This window comes from Ischnura elegans, chromosome 2, assembly GCF_921293095.1.
Source record: "Ischnura elegans chromosome 2, ioIscEleg1.1, whole genome shotgun sequence".
NCBI classification, from domain to species: domain Eukaryota; kingdom Metazoa; phylum Arthropoda; class Insecta; order Odonata; family Coenagrionidae; genus Ischnura; species Ischnura elegans.
The window spans coordinates 79,148,719-79,173,618 of record NC_060247.1 but is presented as its reverse complement, the minus strand read 5'-3'; the positions used below and the strand labels follow the sequence as shown (position 1 = coordinate 79,173,618).

The following is a 24,900-nucleotide window of genomic DNA, read 5'->3' as shown; positions in this document are numbered from 1 at the left end:
TCTGCAACGATTATTTTATTACCCAACCGGTTTCAACCCTACAGTAACATTTTCAAGGTACTAGTTACGTAATTAAATCATTTTGGAATAATTCAGTATTTTTTTCATGAGGAAAAGGGACTATCATAAGACTTCACGATTGAATATGTGACAAAGCAAATCGGTTTCTTGGTTGCTCTGGATAATCATTCATTTTCCACAATTGAAGCCTTTCTTGTTTAGTGCTATCTTCCAAAAAGTGACGGCCGAAGTTTCGTAAGGCCCTTTTACACGGTGCACGAACTTGCACAATCTGACGTGTGTACGAAGGCGCAGTAAAAATTGCGCCGTGTAAAGCCGTGAATTGCTAGAACACATGCGAGAATGCGTGGACGTGAGATGTCAAAATAGCCCCTGTTCTAATCTCGTTCATGCATTCGCGCAATTCCACGCCATTTTAGAAATTAATGCAGTTCTAACCTGCGTATTTCCGTGCCCCTAGTAAAACAGCCTGCACACAATGTAAATTCACGGATGAATGGTGATTATGGGAAATTTAATTTTTAGCAATTATAGGAATTGGTCTGGTTCCCAACGGTTTACAGCGGGTAATGGATCTTGAGCGTTGCATCTTCACGCGCGTTTCGAAATTTTCTACCAAACCGCTCTCTTTTGGTCGGAACAGAGCATATTTTATGGGCATAATTTTCTCCCGATTTGCTCGCCGTCTTATCTGCATTTCGGGAAAAATGCCATTTTTCCAAAATTGTTTATTTCCCAACACATTCATGTATTTTGAATTAGAAATACTGCTCCAAAAATGTTTTTTTCAACGCAACATTTTTATGTATTTGAGGGCACCATTCTTTTTAGCAATGCATATTTACACAGAATTTGTCGTTGAAAATGAAAAAATAGAAGTTTCATCGTTAATCTCTGTAAATTAGAGATATAGTGATTTTTAAAGGACAAAAATTCAAACAGGATCATTATTAATGGAATTTATTTGACTTTCTGGGAATTTTAGCTCAATGATCTTACTAATCCAATCATAAGAATGAAATCAAATATATAACTGAAACGTAATATGTTCAGATCACACACTGCAGATGATGTGTATTTAGCTTAACAGATCATTGACCAAATACATTAGTTGACGCTGAATCTGTCATTTATTTACAATCTTATGGACTATTGTTGGAATACCTAATTTAAAAACGTACTTACACGAATTTTGTCCTCAAAACAATTTTTATACAGTTTCGTGTGGCTATATGCTTAGGTTCTTGAGAGTTTTATCGGTAAGGTAGGCTTCAAGTATATATAAAACTTCGAATGTCGTCTCAAAATTCAATAAAAAAACATTATTCATCGTTCCAAGTCACCTTAGAATTTTTTGAAAGTGAAAAATATACCATGGCCGTACGTCCTTTATTTTATTGAATACTTTGTTTTTACTATTTATGTTTGTATGTAATTTTTGGCATCATTCACTCTGCAATAAACTACTGTGTAAGACAAATTCTTGGCTTGAATTGGTGAAAATTAATGAATTAACCAGAACAACTAAGTAACCGCTTTGTTTAGTTTCATATTTTATCGTGATGTCCGCCTTTTGATAATCCCTTTTCGCCATAATGAAAACCTCATAAATTATATTCATCATTTCCCGCTGAACACAAAGTTATTAAAGGGCGGGTGTCTTCTTCACGCCCCCCTGCCCAGGCGACGCTTGCCACGGCCATGATTTACGCGATATTTTATTTTTTCGCTTAATTTTAATGAAACCGCAGGTGGGGACACCTCTCGCGGTCTCGCCCATCGATAGTCGGGAAATGGGGAAGAATTAATCTTTTCATGTACAAGTCCTGGAGATTTGGCCAACCCCCCACCCCTCGCTAACCGCACCCTGCTAATCCTTGCCCCACCCATCCCTCCTGCTAATTTTCCCCACCCCCTACCTCCCTACCAATACAACCACCACTCCTAAATTATTCGAGGGGGTTGGGGGAAAGGCGAAAAGGCAGGGGCCAGGGGAATGGCGCGGAGCCACTCCCTGCCTGTCGACCCCTCCCACTGCGAAGCCCCCAACCATCCTCTCCGTTTGCAAAACCCTTTCCATCCCCCACCCCTTTACCCTACCACCCCATTCTATCCCAGGCTGCATACACCCATTCGCAGCCCCACCACCGTATCCCATAAATCGCATAAATTTTCGAGGCCCCGTGGCGATTGTGAAAAGACCCTCTGCCATACCCCCTACTTCCCTCCCTCTATTCCACCGCTCTTCCCCCCCACTACCACCGAGTTCACGCACGCAAAGCGAGAGAAAAGGCCCGAACCGCGGCTTTTCACCCGGTTTTAGGCGGGGCAGGGTTCGCGCAGTCTGTGTGTTTCCTCATTCTATCCACCGTGTGAGGATATGGCCGAGTGATGGGGGGGGGGGGGGGGAATACCAAGTTTCAAGCTCACCGATGCGTACTCAAATTCGGGGAGTTATTTATTTTTTTAGCTCCTCTTTCCATCTTCCATTCCCTTTTTTGGACTCTATGCAACCCCGGGGCTATTTCTCATCTCAGGAATCATGTCCCTTCGTCTTTTGGAGCTCGAAGGAGTGCCCCAGAGATTGGGATACCATAGTTTTTAATTAGGTACGAATGTAGTTTAATAAGATACAAGCATAGTTATTTTCCTCTCTGAGAAATTATTTTTACCGATATAATTACTCTCTTGGTAATGACGTTGAAACCGGCTAAGCGAATAAAATAGAGTGGAAAATCACTACAGCTGTTTTTATTTTATTAAAATAAATTTGTACGAAGTGACTCGTCAACAATCATAGTTTTTATTCAAAGAGGACAATTAATTTTAAAGCAGTTCTCCTTTGTAAAAGGTGCAAATTCACTGTTTGGATTGTACCCTGGCGCAGTGTCTGGATATTCATAATAGGGGAGTTTCCTTCATCAAAGAAAACGAAAGGCATTGATTGCGATTCGTTACTCACTATTACTGTATTCATAAAATACAAATAATTTGGTTATAGAAATCCCAGTTTAGACGAATGGCAATGGTCAGTTTTAACCGCATTTGAAAAAGGCCAGATTGGCGCCCATGCGATGGCACTCCACGTGGCGTCACAATGACCTAGTTTCTATACGAGTAGATAGGAGTTTTACATCGTCTGAGATTACCAATGAGGCACAGAGCTCAGGGAAACATCTCTTAATAATCACCTATTAAAATTGTCTATGGTCGGAAAATTTCCTTCGTTTGATAAGGTATTAATAATCCTTATTTAAGCCAAGCGCTACCTGCTAGCAGGGTACTCTGCTACTTGCTAGCAGTGTGTGATTATATCTACACCCAAGTGACTTGATATTTTTATTTTTCTCGTATTAAATGTTAACGTTCAATATTTTGAAAAGCAGCTTTTTCGCCCTTAAAATTGTATTTTATCAATAAATATCAACATACGTATTCTGAGTGATATGTTTTCATTTATTAACTCGTATTTTCACAGTACTTACCTCTAACATTTTTTATATCCACTAACCACTCCGAACCCGCATCAAAATGTTTTGTTACCGTGGTTTGGCAACCGCTGTGGATTACCTCAGTCGTTGTTTACCTGTGCGCTAATGTGCTTGATGGAAATTAAACCGCTTACGACCTTTTCCAAGGCTTAATGGATTCTCGAATATAAGATTAATTGCAATGACTTTGTGTGACCAATTTATAAAAGTTTCCCACAAACATTTTTTACGGTTGACCCGTTATTAAAATCATTTATTCTGATTGTGAATGAAGCCACTTAACTCAATGTTGTACGTTATCGAGTAATTCTGATTTCATCAGCCTAACCATATCGATGCTAAATGATACTGAGTATCCATTTTACATTCAAAATGGCTGTGCCATCTCCGTAAATATAAGCATCTACATTAGTCACATTTCAAATGACCGATCCATCTTCCAAGCCCTTCTTCAGCGTTGAGAATTCCGTAACAGGCTCGAAAATCTCCGTAATTGGCCAAATCTTGAATTTTACAACCCAAAAAAATTATACCACCAGGCACAACTAACAATATGTCAAATCTAATTGTGAATGAAGTCACTCTCAACTCTACTCGACACAAACTACAAAAGTCACAACAACACTAACTCAATGTGTTACGTTATCATATACAACTGATTTTATTAGATGTACATGATAACGTATGTACATCGTACATGATGTTCCAGCTGTACGTGATAATTTACCTATGTCATGATAAATACGTTTTTAACGTACCATGTTGATGCAAAATACATTTAATCGGCTGTTTGTTATACATAGCTGCTTGGCATACTCAACTGAGTGTCCCGTTTCCATCAAATACAATCATCTACATCAGTCACATTTGAAATGACCAATCTATCTTCCAAACCCCATGCGGGAATTCTGTAACAGGCTCGGAAATCTCCATAATTGGCCAGATCTTGAATTTTATAAGCCATCCTCGGGCGCGTGTGGTTTGGTGGCGGGGAAGGTTTTACAACCATTCCGCACAACCCCAGGTCCGTTCCGTTTGCTCACCCACCCCTCCAACCCCCTCACTTTATTCGTACCCCCATCCCCCCCAAGAGTTAACGATCTGCCCGGATCCCTTTTGCCATCCGTACCCCCCTTCCCTCCTCCCCCCCCCCCCCCACAAGCCATTTCCCCACAACACACACACCCAGAGTTCGCGGAGAGAACAAGGTCTGCGCCTCCCATCTCCCTTTTGTTTTTTCTTTCTTTCCCTCCCTCCAACCAACCCCCTTTATGAAGTTTTGTTTTAAAGTAGCTCCGGTTCGAGAATGAATCTCTTCCTTCCGTTCTCCTCTTTCGCCTCCCTTCTCCTCTCTTTGTCGCTCATTAAGGGGTCTGCGTTAACGGATGAGGGCGGGAGAGTTTGTAAGTAGTCTTCAACAACTCCGTTCGTGCGCTCGCTCTCTTTACGACTCGTCAGACGCGAAGGGGTCATGCGTCTTGAATACTCTCTCTCCCCGCCATTAACGTCCTTTTTGCCCTCAGAACGACTCGACCAAATTCAGTCTTCCGTTTATCCTTTGCTCGACTCTAAGGATCCACATTCGTGACCCACGAAGCTTTTGAATCGTCTTTAGCGATGATTAACTATCAAATTCGGAAGTGGCTTCTCAAGTTTTGGGATCTTTTATGCGAGATTTCTGTTTTAGTGTGCCGTCCAAGTATGGTCGAGTATCATGAGTTATGGGAAATTTGCTGAGTAGCGCAGAAGGTTATGCAATGCTCAGGTTCCGGAGTGCCAATTGTGACTCGATTCCTGATAATATATTGGACCAATAAAGCGAAATCAAACTTTTTAGAGAGCAAGTTTTTCTTTACATTGGTAATTTTCAACTTTAGATATTTCGAAGATATTTCCAATATACTCGCGTATATTAGTAATAAATATACACAATAATTAAATATTCAAGTACTTTAGCAAACTTATTGTGTTACGTTTCTTTGCCTATTGTATTGCTGCATATTTTATGGACCTGTTTCTTTGATTAGGAGTTCAGCGATTTTTAACAAGAAATAATAAAAATCCCCACCACTCCCCCCTCAGCATTATTAGTCGATAGTTTTTTTTAAATCAAAATGCTCCTTAAATGTAAGAGAGAAAGGTAGCAATTGCAGTGTATTTTGTTTTGTACCAAATTGCTGAAACCAAGGAGCACTTGCCTTCACCCATGGTTGAAGACAAGTACTCCTCGCGAAAACATTTTTGCGAAAATTTATTTTTATTTCCGTTTTAGAGAAAAAATGTGGTAATAATTTTTATACATTTTCTTTACTTTATTTACTTAACACACTTTCTTGTAGTTGAATTTTCAACTTCAAATTTCAATTGAGGATCATGCATCAAATGATAGGTAGCGGTAAACATGAGGTAATTAGGTGTGTGAACATTAAACACCCCAAACTTACTTCAATGGCAAGAAATTATGCTATTTTTTATCCTTAACGGAAAAATAAAATGCAGGAAGGAAATTCGAATGCACAAGCATGAAATGAGGGTGTAAGGCTCCCTAAATGTGGACTCCTGCGTCCCTCAATCGTCCCTATTCTTGCCCTTTTCCACTCAAAATTGAAGTTTAGACGTCGTATTGAACGGCAGTTTGCGGAATACTTCTTTCATTTGATTGTACATAGCCTTTTTGTCTTTTAAGAATACAGTCATGAAGTAATAATTGCATCGAAACTATTAATCTCAAAGCAATTGGTATGAGCGGCTGCAGAGAAGAATTCAAAATAAAAAAGAAATGAGGCAGAGCTGCTCACCATCAGCTTGCGTATTAAGCATCCCTATTGATTGTGTAAGTAGTTAAGCTGCAATGCCGGCAAATCCGTCTCTTATGAAGATGAGCACATGCATATCCCATAAATCTCTCTGCTGAATCTTTATCCCACCACAAAATCCTATAACAGATCCTTTCCATGGATATTGACAAAGGTGTCTTTTATTTTGCGACTTAAATTTTTTCTCAGCTAAAGGGATGAAAGAATCATTGAAAAAGAAGTGAAAGGAAAACGTGTGGAGAGTGGCTGCTTTGCAGATAAATGACTATAATGCCTCACTCAGGAAAACATCATGAAGAAAATGCTTAATCTAGTCATCAAAGAAGTAGAGTACTTTAAGCTTATTGTCAACAAGAGACTACAAAAATGATGCTGGTAATTCGAGAACGAAATCGCGACAAAAAGAGTCGCAACGCAATCGCAACCAAAAGGGCTTACCTATCAACGATTCCATCTGTATAGGAATGTGGGAAAAAAGTTTAGGAGTATGGTACAAGGATACGAGACAATGTCAAGTAGAAAAACGGAAATTTTCTATTTCTTGATATTATAGAAGTACTTACTCATCTACTATTTCCTCCACGCGCTGAGTATTAATTGATATATTTTAGGCAATTATCTTTTTGGTTCTTTTGTTGTGGTTTTACAGGTTTGACGTGACCTTGACGGGGATCATAATGACTCATAGGGTAGGACATTGGATTACTAATTTAAGGGTCTTGGGTTCAAAACATGAGTCTTGACACATCACCAATATAAAAATTCTCGGATTAGAAGGTGGTCCAGGGTAAGAAATCGGGGCCCAATCTCTAATTCTCCTTTAGTTTATACTGGGCTGAGCTCTGCACTCACCTATTAAAGCTTATTCTTAATTATTCTATTTTTTTAAATTTTTAATTAAATATTATTTATTTCTTAAAATTATTCTATTTCTTTTTTTTAATTCCCTGGAAACAGCTCTTTATGGCCTTTTACATCGGAATTTTCAACACATTAACAATTTTAACGTGCACAAACAATCACGCCCTAGATAGGCGCAACCGGGCGCAAACTATCTAGGCTGGACTCGAACCTATGACCTCTCTTTTTGGCAGGCGAGGACTAGGTTTTGGTTGTTTTACTAAGTGCTTGGAGGTTTGGTGAACACCGGTCGACCATCCAAAGCGATGTCTTGGACCACGAGACTGTTAACACGCTACGATCCAAGATGGATACTAAATAACCTCATTAATTGAATTCTTGAGCACTTAAAAGAGTCCCCTTTTGAGTTTGTCCATGTGTGGGGCATTTCAGGAGCTGGAGGTGTACGGCGCCGTGGTCGACGTCAGGTGCTACGAGCTGGCGCCGCTTTTCCTCTGCTCTGTATTCGTGCCGAAGTGCGGTGCTCAAGGACGACTAGTGAGGCCGTGCAAGAATCTGTGCGCAGGTAAGTTAATGCATCTATCCATAGACTTGGGCACATAAGCTAGTCTGCAGTGGGTTCCGAGGCAACCCCCCGTGCGATCACGAAGGGAGAAAAAATTAACTTGGAAACCCAACCAATCTAGTATTATAAACTTCAATCCTAAAAATCCAACATGAGAACTAGCCAATTGCTATAATTTTTAAATCGTGGATAGTAAAGTATCACGCCCTCAATACCTCAATATCTACAATAGTTAATTCATTTTTATATTCGTTATGACACTTGTGTCACTATCATTGCTCTAAGAAATCGTTTCAGGCTTGGTCTTGTTGACCGTTTTAGTAGTAAGATGCACGAGTTTCCGTCAATTGGTTTAGTATATGACTGTTAAAGTAAACAAAAAGAGCTAAAAGTCACGACTTGAACTTTCGCATCGATGGCTCATGCACTATGGTTAATATATATATATATACCCATTTATCATTTTTAGTACTAATAATATCTATTAATTATATATTTCAGTACATTAAACGATGCATTATCGCTTCACCCGAACTATATTGCAGCACTGGCCCTAACGGTAATTTTGAACGGCGGAAATTTCCCCATTTGCGTCACACCAAGCCGTTCCAAACCGAACTTAGGCATCAGTGCATCAATACCCAATTGTTTTCCTCCTTTATTTCCTCATTTAACCCATTTCCTCCCACCGTAGCCAATTGTCTACATCATAATATTCTGGGCATAAAAGGCTCTTGAAGAAAACCCGAACTCCTCTTTGGTGTCAAATTTTCAAAAATATGTCGTCAAATCTTGCAATAACTCAATCCACTCATCAGTTTATTTTTGGACCCGGTCGAAATAATCCGTTATGATTGAAAGAGACGGTTGCAAAACGGAAATTCAATGTGTACGCCTGCTGTCTGTAAAATACGTACAAATATCGTAAAAGGAAACAGAAAATACACTGTATAGATTGTTTTAACTTCACTTCGTACAAAGATATGCTTACCCTGAAGGTTCATTCTTTCTATGAAGGTCACTCATAGAAATTGAAAGATTCTGACTTAGTTACCATTTTGTGTAGCTATATGATTACGGGTCATTATAAAGAAACAAGGTTATATATTACCAAAATATTTCACTGGATTGCTACAGACGACCAGATGAGCAGCGTACTAAAATATCTTCGCAATCGCAAGTAGAAATTTTTGTGGGAGAAAATAGATTACCTATTAACATATGTGTATAAAGTAATATTTCAAAGCAATCTCGTGTGTATCCACAGAGACTAAGCGGCGGTGCGGGTTCTTCCTGGATGTGTTCGGCCTCACCCTCCCCGATTACTTAGAGTGCGACTTCTTCCCAGAGTCCCCGGATCCTGAGGTGTGCGTTGGCCATGCCGAGGTGCTGGAGGCAGAGGCTCGCTACAGGCAACCAGGTACAATGACCTTCGAGACTGGACCACGAAATTATAAGAAACCGTGAGTTACGGGATGACTACGGTATTTTTTCGGCAAACAATGAATTACGAGACTTGACCTGAACGAAAATTCTCGCTATGCCCCTTTAATATATTCTCGCTAATTTAATTCTCGCTATGCCGGCCTCGGTGGCGCCGGGGTAAAGTCCCCGACTGCTAACCTATAGGTTGCGGGTTCGAATCCCGCCTGGGTGGTTTGACCACCATCCAGGGTATGGATGTATGTGATTGTCAAACAAATCAATTGTAAGAGAGGACTATCTAGTCATAAATTCGCTTATGAAATAAAGACGACACTATTATTATTAGTATAGTAATAATAAGTAGCCTTTATTGGGCGAGACTGAGACTATCTTCTATCTAACCGCTTGCATACATATAATATTTTCAGAGGAATACATTTTCAAGTTACTCTTGAAATTAAATGAAGTCAAATTAGGACAAAAGAAAAAAATATACCGGGTGAAGAAAAATTTTGTCGCGTAACTTTAAACCTGGATAGCTGATTCTAGTAAAAACCACAATAACTAATGATGTTTCGGTCGAAAACGCACCATTTTTAAATTATAGAAACTTTGAGCCTAGCGCTCCGACTGGTCACGAGTTTGCCCTGATGCCGGATGCTCTGGATAACTCATGACTAAAAATGCTTTTCCTGCCGGAGATAGTGTGAGGTAGAGAAGAACCGCTAGACCTTTTCGACACATTTGCGTATCACGTTGGAAAAGTTCGGGGCGAGGGAAGTTTGTTTATGTGAACTTACAACTTACAGCCATAGCGCTGCCGTTCAATAGACGAATGGTTAAATGGGTTCTTAAGATTAAACGTTGTAAGTAAGACGCGATGTATGGCAAGAAAAGCATTTGAAGTCATTATTTGTCCAGAGTATGTGGCAACAGGGCAAACTCGCGGCCAATCGGAGCGCTTGGCTCCGAATCACCGCGAGTTCCGCAAAAAAAGGAGTAAGTGCTTAGTGATCAAACTAGACCAGTATTTCCCTGTTTTAAGTTGTATGGTCTACTTAAAGGTTTGAATCATTATGCAAATAGAGGTTTGTCATTACAATAATGTCTGAAAATTAATATATCCTGAACACCAACGTTAGGGGAGCTCCAATATTTTAGTCGGCTATGATGCATATAATCATATTGCAAAATGAATCCTTTAATTGAATAAATCAGCAATAAAAGGTAATTAAAGACTATTTTAAAATTTTAAAAATGTAAGACTTTTTTAAAATTCTCATGAATCTTCTTTTGTGGATAAAATATATTTGTATGCGACCAATTAAAAGGTGCAAGTTTTTTAATCTTCTTTTTCTTCTTTTATGCCTCCAAACAAAATAGTGTGTACTTCAGGTTTTGAATGTGATCAGCACCGCTGTATCCCATCCGACTGGCACTGTGACGGCCACGTAGACTGCGAGGACCAGTCCGATGAGCTCAACTGCAAACAGTGCCCCAAAGGTAATGACTATTTATTTAAAGTGACTGTGAATGGCTAACGGAAGAAAGGAAGGCCGTGAACTCCGGTTGCTCGGGGGAGTCAAAGTAGAACGCATGCCAGTTTAACGTGATGTGTGTGAACGTTGCTATATCCTTGTTAGTCTTGGACAGATTCGGGAGAAGGTATCTATTTTTCATCCCAGAAGTATTCCATGCAACGAGCAAGTAAAATTTGATCTTCTAATGCTATGGGGCCGATTGAATACGAATATTCTTGCTACCAGTTTAATTCCTATTACAAATTTTTGAACGACAGTGAAAATTAATATGCCATGTATTACATATTGAACTAAATTGCTGGTTTTAATGTCTTTTCTTATAGTTTTGGGACTCAGCAACCCGAATATTTAGACAAAAATTAGGTTTAAAAATGTACAAAATTTTTAAATTTCACGTTCCATACGTAAAATAGGGATAATGTTCCCGCAGTCATGAATAGTAAAGTGCCAGATCGTGGCTTAATATATGTTAAGCTTCGCATATATTTTAAGAGTGAGTTATTGAATACTTGAGGTCGTAGGGAGGATATGCACGATTTCCCTCCGATATTTTATAATTTATGATTTCTTCTAAATTATTATTACTACCAAACATTGTCATGAGTAAAAGTCTGACGGAAATAACCGATGCCTCAGGGAATTGATTACCGGATCATAGAGCTACAGCTAAGAGTGACTCAGAGTAGGAAACTTCGAAGCCGAGATCATGTGGCACAAAAATTTTGGAGGCAGGAAAAAAAGCCTCGATGGTCATCCCATAGATCTGGTCAGCGTTTGTATTTCAATAATGTTTTGTGCTCCATTATACATCACCAGTCTCTATCGTTTCCAAGCCTAAACACGCTATGGTCATGAAAATTTTTGTAAACGTCATATATCAGAACTAGATTTTTAGCTTTCTTACCTCGTTTACTTTTCTTCGTATTGACTTTAGACGAAATTTTGCGTAGTGTGCATTTGGATTAGCTCAGTAATTCCGTTGATTTTTAAAAATAATTCTCTTCACAAATTCGTCCTCTTTCAAGGAAGATATTATTATGCTGAATATTATAACCTCCTTCAAAATTTGCTAACATTTGCCAAAAAATGAATTGCCATTACAAGTGGCGCAAGTTGGTACAAATGTATTTTTTTCGCTTTTCTTTTCTCATTCTTCAGTCTCATGTACAGTAAGTTGTCTGAGGTCGTTTTGCCTTGATTCTGCATGTGATTCCTTCCTGTATATTTTCTAGGAATGGTACATTGCGGCGGCAGCAAATGTATGGACCAGTCTCATGTTTGTGATGGCGAAATCAACTGTCCATGGGGCCAGGATGAACGCAATTGCCGTGAGTGTTTTTTCCAGTCATATCACGTGTACAAACTCTTATATGTATATTTTAGTGAATCTCTGCTGAAAGCGGATACTAAGTTGAAATAGACGAAAACTTGCACTATTTGGAATAAGTGAAGGTAATAATGATGAAATTTTACCAGGCAATTCTTATGTATTGATTTTCCTTTATGGTGGGCATTAAATTTGAGGCAAATGCAGTTTGTTTTAAAATGCTGCTCTGTACGTCTCCATCTATCCGTATAGTTAGATCAGCGTCATGTGTACTACAAAATCTGAGAATATATTGTTTTAACTTTTTTTTTTATTTTTATCTATCTGCGAACATCTCTCCAGATGTAGTGTAGCATCATGCTTCCATGCAGAGTATAACCCGAAGCATCCTTGAGGTTATGCGTACGCGTTTACGTTAAGTCACATTAATTGCATAGTTTTCAGGATACTATGGGTTATTCGCTACATGCTTCTGCGGAGGCTTTAATTTAACTTTAATGCCTAGAAGTCTTTATTTTCATGCGCTCTCTCTGTTGTTTTGTTATAGTTCCATGGTGCTCATTTAGTTCATCATTTCAATTTTTTATGATAAATATCCTTTTTCTCCTGCCCGATTTAGATTCCCATTCCCTCTGGAGTAGAAGTTCGCAACCTCAGCGCCACATGAGGCTGGCACTTTAAACTCCTCCGTTATAGTGCCTGCACGGATATCATTTACTATTCATCTTAATTTTATTGTTAAATGGATAAATGAGGGAATATATTGCTTTAATATAGTGCATTATTATTTTATTTAAAATATTTTGAATATGTGGTGTGTTGGCCTGGTATTAAAAATATCACACATCGAAATTTTATGTGAATTCTGACAAGGAATTTCCTTGAATGTTTTGTAACAATAATGAATATATTTACTGCATTTTATATCAATAAAACATTAATGCTTTTACTGCAATGGAGATCAACGGCTTTCTCCTCAGCGTTTGATTGGTGTTCCCCAAGAAAGTAAATATAAAATTATATAAATTATAGCTACCCCCTTTGACGGCCAGCAACAGGAAAAGACAACCTATGACTTGACCATCAGGAAAGAATAAAACTTTGCTATTTTCACAATAATTTATTCACTCGCAACAGTTTACGATACAGTGTTAATCGGCAAAATCAGCTATATAGAAAGTACTCTGGAAACACCATCTATCATGTAGGTGCTAATTAAATTTATACTTAAGATTTTGGGCAGCTTGAGGTCATTAGCTTTCTGCCTTTCTTAAGACACATTACTTTCCGAGATTTTTGCACCCAAGACATTTTTTGTGTTGAAGTTTATTTTCTGGAACCTTTGACCTGACTGGCATTTTAACTCTAACGTCTTAGTTGTCGTAAAGCTGTGTTATTTGGTACACCACCTGGTTATTATAATTTTCAGGGGTTGTATTGCTCAACAAAAGTTTCGCTTGCAAATTTACTGTTAAAAAATGGTTTGTTGATTTAGTTGTTGAGTGAAGTATCCGGGTTAAATCTGCGGAAAGTTTTTCAGAAATTTTATTGGTGAATTTTATCCCTTGATTGATATTTTTTTAATTTATTCTGGGTTACTATGCACTAAATCGGTTGTGTAAATAAAATGGCTGAGGAAATGAGTATCAGTGTTATTTCAATGCATCATATTTGTACTGCAGTTCGACTTAGCGAACGTATGGGGGAGCAGGGATCTGGCAGGTTGGAGACATTCCATCCAGAGCAGCAAAGATGGAGCCCAGCCTGCGTTTCCTGGGACAACTACGACCCGACGTCGACTCCTAGTGCTATTTGCAAGATGCTTGGATACACGTGAGTGATTTTTTGTGTATTTTTTCCTCAGATGTAGTTATAAAGGTTTTGACTCTTAAGAAAAAATGAAATTTTTATAATTAATATGCAGAGATTGAGGAGAGCTGTGGGACGGATAGCGTAGAATGTATTAGCGAACGTATAATATCATTAGCACTGTAAAATAAAAATTCAGGCAGTGAATACATGAGATAATAATTGACAAGACAGGGCAAGCATGTTAACTGCTACAGTGCTTAACTTATCACGGAATCCATGATTTAAATGAAGCTTGTCCCTTAAATCGATCCAATCTTGTAGAAAATGTTTTTATCTTCTCCAAATAGAACGAGCGCTCTTACCTCCTGTATACGCCCAGGGCAAAAGTAGTGAATTCGAATTTATGAGTGCATTAACCGTGGCTGTCGTACATCCTCCTATCTCTTGGTATCTTTTAGGACCGTCAACGGTAGCGTCATCATCCCTCCGGGCGGTATTCCTCCGAGCCCTTCCCCTCCGACGCAGGCCCCTTGGTCCTCGCGACCCTTGGCCGGTTCCAGCGCGTCGGGCAAGTTGCCCTCTCGGAAGCTGACGCCGCGGCCGGCGACCATGAGCAGGGCCACGGCCCGCCCGGCTGGGGGCCCTCCGTCCGGCCGCTCGCTCACGCAACTCAAGAAGAAGAAGCGACGGAAGAAAGTGGTGACCAACCTGATGCGGGAGCTGAGGTCGTGCGGGTCGGAAGGCGAGGTTCCCGCGCTCCACCTCTCCTGCTCCGATTACGGTGAGTGGAGGAACCTCCCATTGTTCTAGCAAGTGTTGCTGTAAAATATTGTTCTCGTTGAACCTTTTTGTAATCGGTCGTAAGGCCGGTTCGTGAAAAAAAATCCTATATTGGAAGATGACATCAACATAAACCACATGACAGCTTGATAGTTAACAGACTCCTTTATATGTTCCTCCGTGTATCCGGTGGAGTATGCACTGTCGAGAGAAACCTGCTACTGGAGTGAGGGATACCGACACCATATCATTTATACATAACATTAAATATGTGTTGCATCAATAAAGCGCACATTGCAATAAACAGTATAAGGTTTCCGTACTTTGACCGGGCTGTGCCATACATTCCGTTTATGACGCATTAATTATTGATTTTAGAATACCATATATCTGACTGCTGATCATAAATAAAGCAAATGACGGAAGAAAACTCTGATTAACAAACGAGGAACATCAGAATTGAGTAATGTTTCCCGCGTACTCAACCTATCGTCGTGAGAAAAAATCCCACGTTTTTCATATTCAGTTCGTTTCATTTCATATTCAGTTAATTCTAAATTTTGACTTCGTCAGGTGCCCTGGCACTTAAGTCTATCTAGAACAATGTATTTTGGCATGGCAGCTCTAGAGGCTGTGTTCAAACTTTCTGCCGCTTGCAAGCAGGGAACAAGGTTACCTAGGTTGAGGTATGAATAAGTCACCCATCCTACCTCGGACCGGGCCCAGCAGTCCTTTATTTCTGTGATTTTTCGGGAGCCAGTTCGTCTAAGAGGGTAGACCCTTGTTCATTCAGTTTTATTCTAGTGACATACATCTATCCTTGGATTGTTAATGAGAGGTATTCTTCCTTTACTCACTCCTGGAAATGTTCATACACCTAAATACACCAACGGATGAAGTTCGCCATGAAATGAAAAAATATTTGACTTAGCCGGGATACGAACCCGGATCTCCCGATTGCCGGACAGATCGGGAGATCCGGGTTCGTATCCCGGCTAAGTTAAATATTTTTTCATGGCTAACTTCATCCGTTGGTGTATTTAACTTTGCACCCGTGCGCGTGACTGCGTACAAAGTCACTTGTTCCTGCAGTGAATTGTTCATACACCTATCTGTTTGAAACTGAGTAGCCATCGTTTTGAAGTACCCTATAGAATACTGATTAAAAATGTCTTTGTTTAAAACTTCTACGCCGAGTCCTATTCTACCGCAGGTGTTCCACTCACCATGTGTGTATTAGCGTAAAGGCGGAAAGAGTGGCTACTACACGTGTTCATTCGTTTAAAGAATATCATCAAAGGCCCTGACAGAGAAATCGATTTCTGTTCGGAGCACCCCGAGTGCCGCTTTGGACGGTCCAGTTGTTTCGGATGAAATGACCTTTACCGAGGGCATTTTTTTCTCCAGCCGTGCAGTAATCGTCATGGTTTTCTACCCACTCCGGTGGAGACAGTGGCCTTGAATACACGCGTTCTTGCTAGCAATGCATTCCTGTGCTACCCCTTGGACGACCTGTTAATACATACTCATAGCATTCGAGTGGATATATTTTGAGGGATTAGATAGCTGACTCTGTACCAATTTTACATTTAATTGTGTGCTTTTTCCTCCCCTGTCACAAGACTTCGAGAAGAATATTCCTTCCCGAGAGCATTGAAAACCTAGACTAAAAATATCACTTGTAAATACTTCTGTTATTATCGAATCCTATTATATAGACGATGGAAGCCATAACTGCAACCTCTAGCTTTATTTTATAATCTTTTTGACGAATTTCAATATCTTCTTTTTTAATATGCAGAGCAACCCACACTACTATCCGATATTTGCACTCAGATGCGGATGAATGCACATATATGAAATTTATTTCTTTTTGTTGCTACATTGACCCCTGATCATTCTTTTATGAGAATATTGTATCTTAGGCAAATAATTATTGAACGGATTCCTTTGATCACAGCGAAAAAAAATTCATTTTATATCTAACTAGGTCGTGAGGAAAAATCTTATCGCTTGAGGCACAAATTTCGTTCGGCATGAAATAATAATCCCTAGCCAAACTTTAAATCACACGAATATTTGTTACATTTAGAAAGAAAGCATTCTTAATAATCTATGCATATTGCCCCCACTTAATTATAATATAATTCAAATTAATTTGTGGACCTCGTCAGTCTTTTGGTGCGTCTCCAAAGCTTTTACTCTGATTTAGGCTGTTTGAAGGGAGTATGAATCCTGTCAAAGTACAAGATTTGTGGCGAAATTTTTCTTTCGCTTGCACAATCTAATGTGGGCGATTGACTTTAGGTTTGCGGGGTAATAGCCAAGGAAAAATGTTCTTTTTGCAGTCTGCGGTCGCCAGCGTCGAGTGGTACACCACGGCACGCCCAAGGCTCGCATAATTGGTGGCTTCGAGTCCTCTCCCGGTGACTGGCCATTCCTCGCTGCTCTTCTCGGAGGCCCGGAGCAAATTTTCTACTGCGCCGGCGTACTCATAGCTGATCAGTGGGTGCTCTCGGCATCCCATTGCGTCGGAAAGTGAGTACTGTGAACTCTTTTCATGCATATTTTCATTGCTATGCATCCACGACTCCCGGTAGCGGCGGGTTCAAGTTCTCTCTTACCTACTCGTAGTCCGCAGGTTCGAATCCCGTCTGGGTGGGTTTTTCCCCATCTAGGTCTTGGTTGTATATGATTGCTCATGAATTTTGTTGCGAGAGATGATTGTTCAGTGCTGAAACTCGCCTCATAAATATAGACGAAATTATTAGTAAATATTGGTATTGTTATAACTTCACAAGTTATAATTTCCATTTTATTAACTTCCTCCTTTCTTCGATTAATGAATTTTGCTAAAAATTGTACACATCAATTTTACTCATGAGTTTTATTGCGAGAGATGACTATAGAGTGCTGAAACTCGTCTCATAAATATATACGAAATTCTTAGTAAATATTGAAATTGATATAATTCCGCAAGTTATAATTTCCATTTTATTAACTTCCTCCTTTCTTCGATTCATGAGTTTTGCTATAAAATTTTACTCATCAATTGTATGTATTTTTCTTATTTTATTCGATATGTAAACGTTTATTTTTTAACTGTCTGATTTGAGGTGAAATAACGCTTAGTTTTTAACGCTATTGTTTGTTCGACATTTCATTTTGTCAAGGCCATCCTAAATCTAAGCGTGTACTAATTCATTTTTAATACAAGGAAAAATTCGTTTTTAACGTTATGGGCAGTTCAGTTCTCCATTTTCACTAGACTATCCGTTATCCTATTTAATATAAGTTTTCTGAGGCCTTCTATGATAAACATGTTTTGGCGACGTAAAATTTTGGCGGTTGGTTATAAAACTTGCTTTAAAATGTAGTCAAGGTTGAATTATTCCATTTATATACGGTGATGCTAGAATAAAAATCGGTGGAAGTTTATCTAGAGACATTTTCCTGAGAAATCTTACTGGTAGCATTATTAATATTTATGATTTCTATTTACCTGAAAGATGATTGATTATGTTTCCCTTTGTAATTGAATAAGCTCCATAGCTATTAAATCACTAGTTTGAGGCGAATTATTCATTTTGATTTTCTAGCAGCAAAATTGTACACATGAATGTTTATCTTCCCGAATGTTGAAACTGTACTTTGATTGCTTGTAATATTTCATGAAATCTTCGTGAAAATTTTAGCTAAGTTATCATGTTTGTAATATTTCTATTGACTTTTTAACAAGAAGACTTTGAAACTGAGGACAGTTTTTAAGTTTCTCTTTGGAACCGAATCGGAGAGAAAAACGATCTACCTGTTTCTCATCCTCCATGATAACATTTTTCTTCATCTCGTCATCTCTTACAGTCAGTCGGATCCGTCTGGCTGGACCATCCAATTAGGTGTTACTAGGAGACGCTCCCACGCCTACCTTGGCCAGAAGGTTCAAGTGCGACGCGTGGTGCCGCACCCTCTCTACAACCAGGGGATCACCCATGATAACGATGTTGCTCTCTTCCAGGTGAGTGATCAGCGTCGTGGCAAAGTCGCTCGAGTAAACTGCATTGCATCCTCACGACCTTGGTAAAATTTCGCAAATCCTGCAAAACCCTTTCTTTGCATTAATTTGAGCACTAATCATATTTATTAAACGAAATGTTAAGATTAATAACTCTAATCATTGCGTATTCAATTCGAATTTTCAAATCATTTTGCAACTAATGGAATGAAATAAAACATTTCCCGTGCTAATTACCGGTATTTGGTTTACTCACCGCAGAGTCAAGTTTGCACTGGCATTAAAGAGGATTTACAAATATCATTAATGTAATTGACACTTTCAATAAAATCTTAGATAAAACAATAGTCATCAGCACTTTCACCAGCACAGTAAAATTCTTTAGTAAAGCTTTCGGTGAGCTCTGGGTAGCGAGATGCATAGACAATGTCCATAGGCTCATAAAGATGGGCCAAAGAGATAACCCTCTCAAGAGACAACTCCTAATTCCAAAACGAAGGAATCACTTTAGTACATCAAAACAGAAAACTTAACTCGGCAACAAAAACTCGAAGTATTTACGATCATTTATGCCTGGCATTAATACAAGGAATAATTAGAATTACGCGGTCGTCATTTATTTGGGGATCCGTATGTCAACAGAATAAATTAGGAATCATAGAAATGTTAGAACCTGGCGCAAATTCACTAAATCCGGGTTCGAATTGCCATCAAGGAACGTATTTTTTTCCTCAAAAAAATGTTCATACTTAATGTACCGTTGCGAATGGCTCCGTTGAGAAACGCCGCCAGTTATTCCCAATATCTTCACTATTTAATTAAAAAACCGTTCTCTTCAACTTGCACCTCGCGTCATTCCGATACTTCAGTTAAGCTCTTTCATAAATGATTTTAATTTAACAAAAGGAAATATTACCTTCCTACTAGTCTTTAAATGTGCTTTTAAGTGTAAAATCTCTTCTTATAAATCATGAGTTTTAAGCAATATATTTTTTTCTCAACACCTAGCCAAAAGTTTTTGCAGTATGTGCCAATTCCTAATTTCTTTCAGCGAAAAGTACTTTATTCTTTTATATTAGACTTCCTTATGTCAATTATTCCAATACTTACGTATTTACCAGTCAGGATGTTCAGTACAGCCATGTTTGAAAGAACAGCAAATTAATATGATAATTAAGAATATATCGCGCAAACGGCGATGAATTTTGCATTAATTGCCTCGAGGGAAAAAAGTTATCAGGCATCTTTTTTTGCAAACGAACAATCTTGAATCGATCGAACAATCGATTTGATTAACAATTTAATAATGTAACGTAATTTCAAATGTGTTTATTTTGGAGAATTATTTGTAATCATGGTGCCATTGATTAATTTTAAGAAAGTTTTGTAGAATATTTGCCAAAATATTAATTATTTATGTTTATATTTAAAACACCGAATGCTTCTTCCACTTTTTCAATGAGAAGTTCATTTTCATTGTTCCAAAATCTGCCAATATTTTGGAGGAAACACATTTTTTACCCGCGATACAATGCCATTTTGATGTGTAATTCCGCGTCGTGCTGAAAGCCTCTTTCGCGTTTTGAAATATTGGCTTGAAACCTTAGTGAAGTCCAATGATTAATATGTCAGTGAAAAATAATGAAGGGATTCGTATTTATGTTCGTGTCGATGGCAAGGGTGAAACCGACCGCTAGCCGCCCAAGTATGAGGGGGCTTTCCTATTCCACCCGATGACACCTCAACCTCCTTCTCTCCTCCCCCTCGATATCCCACTCCGGCTGTACACCTGTGCGCTCCGTTCTCTCTATTGACGTTGTGGTTCTGCCGAAAAAGTCGATAGCGTGAATGCGACGGCTTGAGTCGCTGGTGCCCCGGCTGCTACACACAGCAGCACCCAGGCTCTTGCGCGCATGTGGTAGGGCATCCATCCATTTGAGGCCACCCCGTATGACCATTCGAATCGCGATAAAAACTCGCTCTTCGGATTTTTTTTACATTTTTGAGAGTAAGTTTCGCCTTTTGTGCTTACTCTTCAAGAGCTATCCTTTTTGATATTAGTAATTGCAGTTGTGTTCCTGCACGTTTACGTCTTTATCGCTGGTTTCTTGCCCTCGTTGGTTCGCAACAAAACCATTTTGTTTATGTACTCATAACTAGTGACGGGAGAAGTAAGAAAGAAATTATCTGCAGAATAGCCCAGGCGAAGAGAGCATTCCACCAAAAGAGAGACCTGCTTACAGCGGCAAACTTAAATATGGAAGTAAAGAAATAATTTATAAGAACCTACATTTGGAGTATGCTCCTATACGGAAGTGAGGCATGGACAATGACCGCAGCGGAGAAAGCAAGGATAGAGGCCTTCGAAATGTGGTGCTACAGAAGAATGATGAAAATCAAATGGATCGACCGAGTTAGTAACGAGGAAGTCCTAAGAAGAGTAGGAGAGAAGAGAAGCCTCATGAAAACCTTAATAAGAAAACAGAACAACCTTATAGGCCACATCTTGAGACATGATGGCCTGATGAAGACAATCGTCGAAGGATAAGTGGAAGGCAAGAACGGAAAAGAAAGACCTCGAACAAAATATATGGAACAAGTAAAGAGTGATGTGAAAGAGAAGAAATACGTAGGTGTGAAAAGATTAGCTGATAGGAGAACTGAGTGGAGAGCTGCGTCAAACCAATCCTAGGATTGTTGACCAGTGATTATGATGACTCAGTAACAATACTTCCTTATGTGATGTTTTTTAAAGACAATCCATCCTTTTAATCAAGAAGTTTCAACCTATCTCAGTTGAAGTCTTTTCATTCATTAAACTGGTGTCTTCCAACAGGAGCGTAAGTTCACGTTGAAAAAGAAATAAAGAAACTAACAATCCTACCAGTTGATTTCGGCAACGTATGAAGAAACTATGAGATGGTGGAAGCCTAGTAGTCAGAGCGCTTGGCTACTGATCGCAGGGTTTCGGATTCAAACCCCGGGTGAAGTCTTCGAAAAATTTTCCAAAACCTAGACTGTTACCATGATTTTGACAAATTTCAGTATTATAATGGCAAAAATATAACCATGGTACCAATGTTCTTGCGCGTCATTATTTAGGTGCTGTCAGTTTGCGGTGAGAAGTCACTTTCGTAGACTGATCTTATTTATCATTTACAGTAAACAGCGAATCGAGGTGTCAAGTTGAAACGTCTTCAAAGAGCGGATTCGGTCGTCATGCCTATTTTTACAGAAGAGTAAGGGATTGGAAGATTATCCGATACAGGGCGCATACTCATGGATATATTGTATTTTTGCCACTTTTGTTAAATAATTTGAGGGCGAAAAGCATTGAATGAGTTTTATTGTGGATTGAAGAGATCGATGGTATTATTAATTTTGCTGAGAGTCATTGCAAGTACCAATGGAAGCAGATGCGGTCATTGCTTTGACATAGATGAATCGCTATGATAGTCGTTAGCAACTTGCGAGTCACACAAGACAATTTGATGGAAAATACTTTCTACATAACATTCTATTTATCATAGTGCGGGAAATTTTCCCTCAAATCATCTCAACCATATCGCAACCGCATCCCAATAGCTTTCTAAGCCGTATATTACTGCACTTTTTGAAGGAGAAAATTTTATTCCAGTGGCATTTATTATTTTAGTTCTTGATGAGATTACATAAAGAATGAGGCCAGATTGCCCCGACAAAATTTTCTCCCATCGTCCGATTAGAGCATAGGCCGATGGGCCTTCGCATTATAATCCAGATCTCTCTCATATAGGACCCCCGGTTAATCAAAGCCCGCAGTCCAATTGCATAATTATTCGGTTAAGATTCGCACTGCTTGGAGAGACATAAATTCTCAAAAACTAGTTATTTGTATTCACTGAAATGGCAAGCTGTATTTAAGTGGTAGCCTGCTGGTACTGTAGGAAGAAACAAAACCAAGCGTTGTATTTCGTAATTTTTTGTCACCAAATTGATGCATGTAAAAGATGAATTCGTAAGTTCGTGAATGAAAACAAATAATTTCCACGTACGTTATCAAAAATGTTTTGCCATCATATACGGCATTCATCGAGATTAAAAAGCAGAAGAAATGGCCGAGCATGTTGATGATTCAATCATTTTATTTAAAAGTTAATATTTATTCCGGCGATGTAAGCCGACCGAAGCGTCAACTTCATGTAACTTGCGTTAGTTGACTTGAATATCAGCACGCATTTGCTAATAACCCTATTATAGTCCGCTTACCAGCCAAAGTTTTATTTTTCCCATGATTCTTGAGATATCACGACCGTTATGTCGGTTTTGCGCAACAACGGCATACGTATTCCAGAATCAATCAGCGTTTTTCGTACGATTGCAGAAATATTACCCCAAGAATGTGGATAAAAATTAGGATTTTAAAATGCTATTTCCAACAAATATAGCATTGAAATGCAATTTTTCATGGGCACCGCAATTAGTTGAGCAAACTTTGAAATTAACGGTAATATGGCATGAACTTCGTTAAAAAAACCAGCCTCCTTGAATATAAATAAATTAATAAAGAAACCTGAAATAAAAACAAATAAAAACTTGAATAAAAATAAAGAAATCTTTTAATATATCCTCGAGCGCGCAAGAATTTTCGAGTGGCTGTTGGCTCGAATTTTTTTCAGTGGCGTCGATGGTTATGAAATCAGTGAAATTATTGAGTTAGGTAATCATATTATTGAAAGAATTCAATTTTTTGTCGTCATACAGCAATTCAAACAGCCTGCAGTACTTAGCGATCCGATTGTTGAGAGCTGCGCTGTATCAATATGTGTAGCGAGGGCTCTATCATTGTTTGGAGGAGCGGAAACGCGCCCCCAGCGTCTCTCGCGGGGGAAGGATATATATCGTCCCTCGCCATAGGAAATGGGGAGAGGATCCTTGCGGTTTGCGCTTTGAGAGACAGGTGAGCCGGTGTTCCGAAGTCTCGCGGGAACGGCGCCACTTTCTCCGCTCACGCACTCGCGAAACATCGAACGATGCGGGACAGGTTAATTGATGATCGCGCGACCGAATGACACGACGGCATGGTTTCAAAAATTCGCTCTGAAACTTCTCGAGGGAAAACATTAATTAAACTGAAAGGTCAAATTTAAACCGAAATTCCAAATCATCACAGCGATGATGCAAAAGACAAAATTCAGTATCATTTGACACTATTTCATCTTTACGTATCCCTTGCATATCAATATATCTTTTTCCCCAACAATCCCTTCTTTTTCTTTCTTTAACCAAGACGCCAACTCAACACAAAACACAAAAAAAAACAAAAACCAAATACCACGCGCAACAAAAAAACATCATAAAAAGAAACACATAAAGTGACTGGAAACGTGTATAAAAACATTTATAAAAGTGATGCCGGTCATTCAAAGTATTCATTATTCAGTATTCAAAGTATGCATGTATGCTCACATCGATAAGAATTCCTACCTAAGTAGTTTCCCTGTTTAGGGTAGAGTAGTTTTTCAGACTAAATGAGTCGAAGACCAGAATGAATTCTCAGGCCATGAAACGCGCTAAATTCTTATTTTATTGATACATCCCCTGGGCCACAACCTTGTCGCGATGGAAAGGCTCGCGAGTTCCTAGAGGTGCACTGGCGGGATTAATTCTAAATTATTCCCGGTAGGGCCACCCATGTCAGATAGGTCGAAGGGTAGAAGCCAGACGAAAGGTAGTCCACGTGATGGTGTCACGTAAAAAACACTGTTGGAATGGAAGTGGGAAACCCTACCAACTATCTCTTCCCTGAAAAAATGGAGTACAACCAAATGAGCCTCAGAATCTCATCGACCGGGACCCGTCCGCAAAGGGCGGGTGTCGGTCACGGCGGCGAGGTCGGCAAGGTCCTCGGGGTCGTCAACATGCGAAATCCTTGCAGAGACTTATCATCATCACCAGCAGCAGCAGCAACGAAGAAAGAAGAAAAGAGGACCAAGAAGAAGGAGAAGAAGAAGTCGGCTATAAATTTAGGGACGTGGAATGTGAGGACAATGAAGAGGGCGGGGAAGTTAGAAAATATCAAAAGAGAAATGGATAAAGGGAGGATATGTATCTTAGGATTATGCGAAGTGAGGTGGAGGGATGGGGGGACTATTGGAGTGATGGTTATAGGGTTATATATAGTGGAGGGGAAGAGAGCCAGCGAGGGGTAGCTTTAGTATTAAACGGGAAGATGGGTAAGCGTGTGGTAGGTATAAACCAGGTAAGCGA

General features: G+C 39.3%; 1 protein-coding gene across 1 annotated transcript in view; it reads left to right on the top strand.

Annotated features, from left to right (window-relative positions):
- The window catches only part of LOC124153188 (atrial natriuretic peptide-converting enzyme-like), a 61,174-nt gene that overhangs the window by 23,818 nt on the left and 12,456 nt on the right, over positions 1–24,900 (top strand). Inside the window, exons 6-13 of the mRNA XM_046526289.1 lie at positions 7,622–7,754; positions 9,022–9,174; positions 10,563–10,682; positions 11,953–12,048; positions 13,730–13,880; positions 14,318–14,640; positions 16,988–17,177; positions 18,501–18,654. Of these exons, the coding sequence (XP_046382245.1) occupies positions 7,622–7,754; positions 9,022–9,174; positions 10,563–10,682; positions 11,953–12,048; positions 13,730–13,880; positions 14,318–14,640; positions 16,988–17,177; positions 18,501–18,654 (1,320 nt within the window). The remainder of the gene's footprint in view (positions 1–7,621; positions 7,755–9,021; positions 9,175–10,562; positions 10,683–11,952; positions 12,049–13,729; positions 13,881–14,317; positions 14,641–16,987; positions 17,178–18,500; positions 18,655–24,900) is intronic.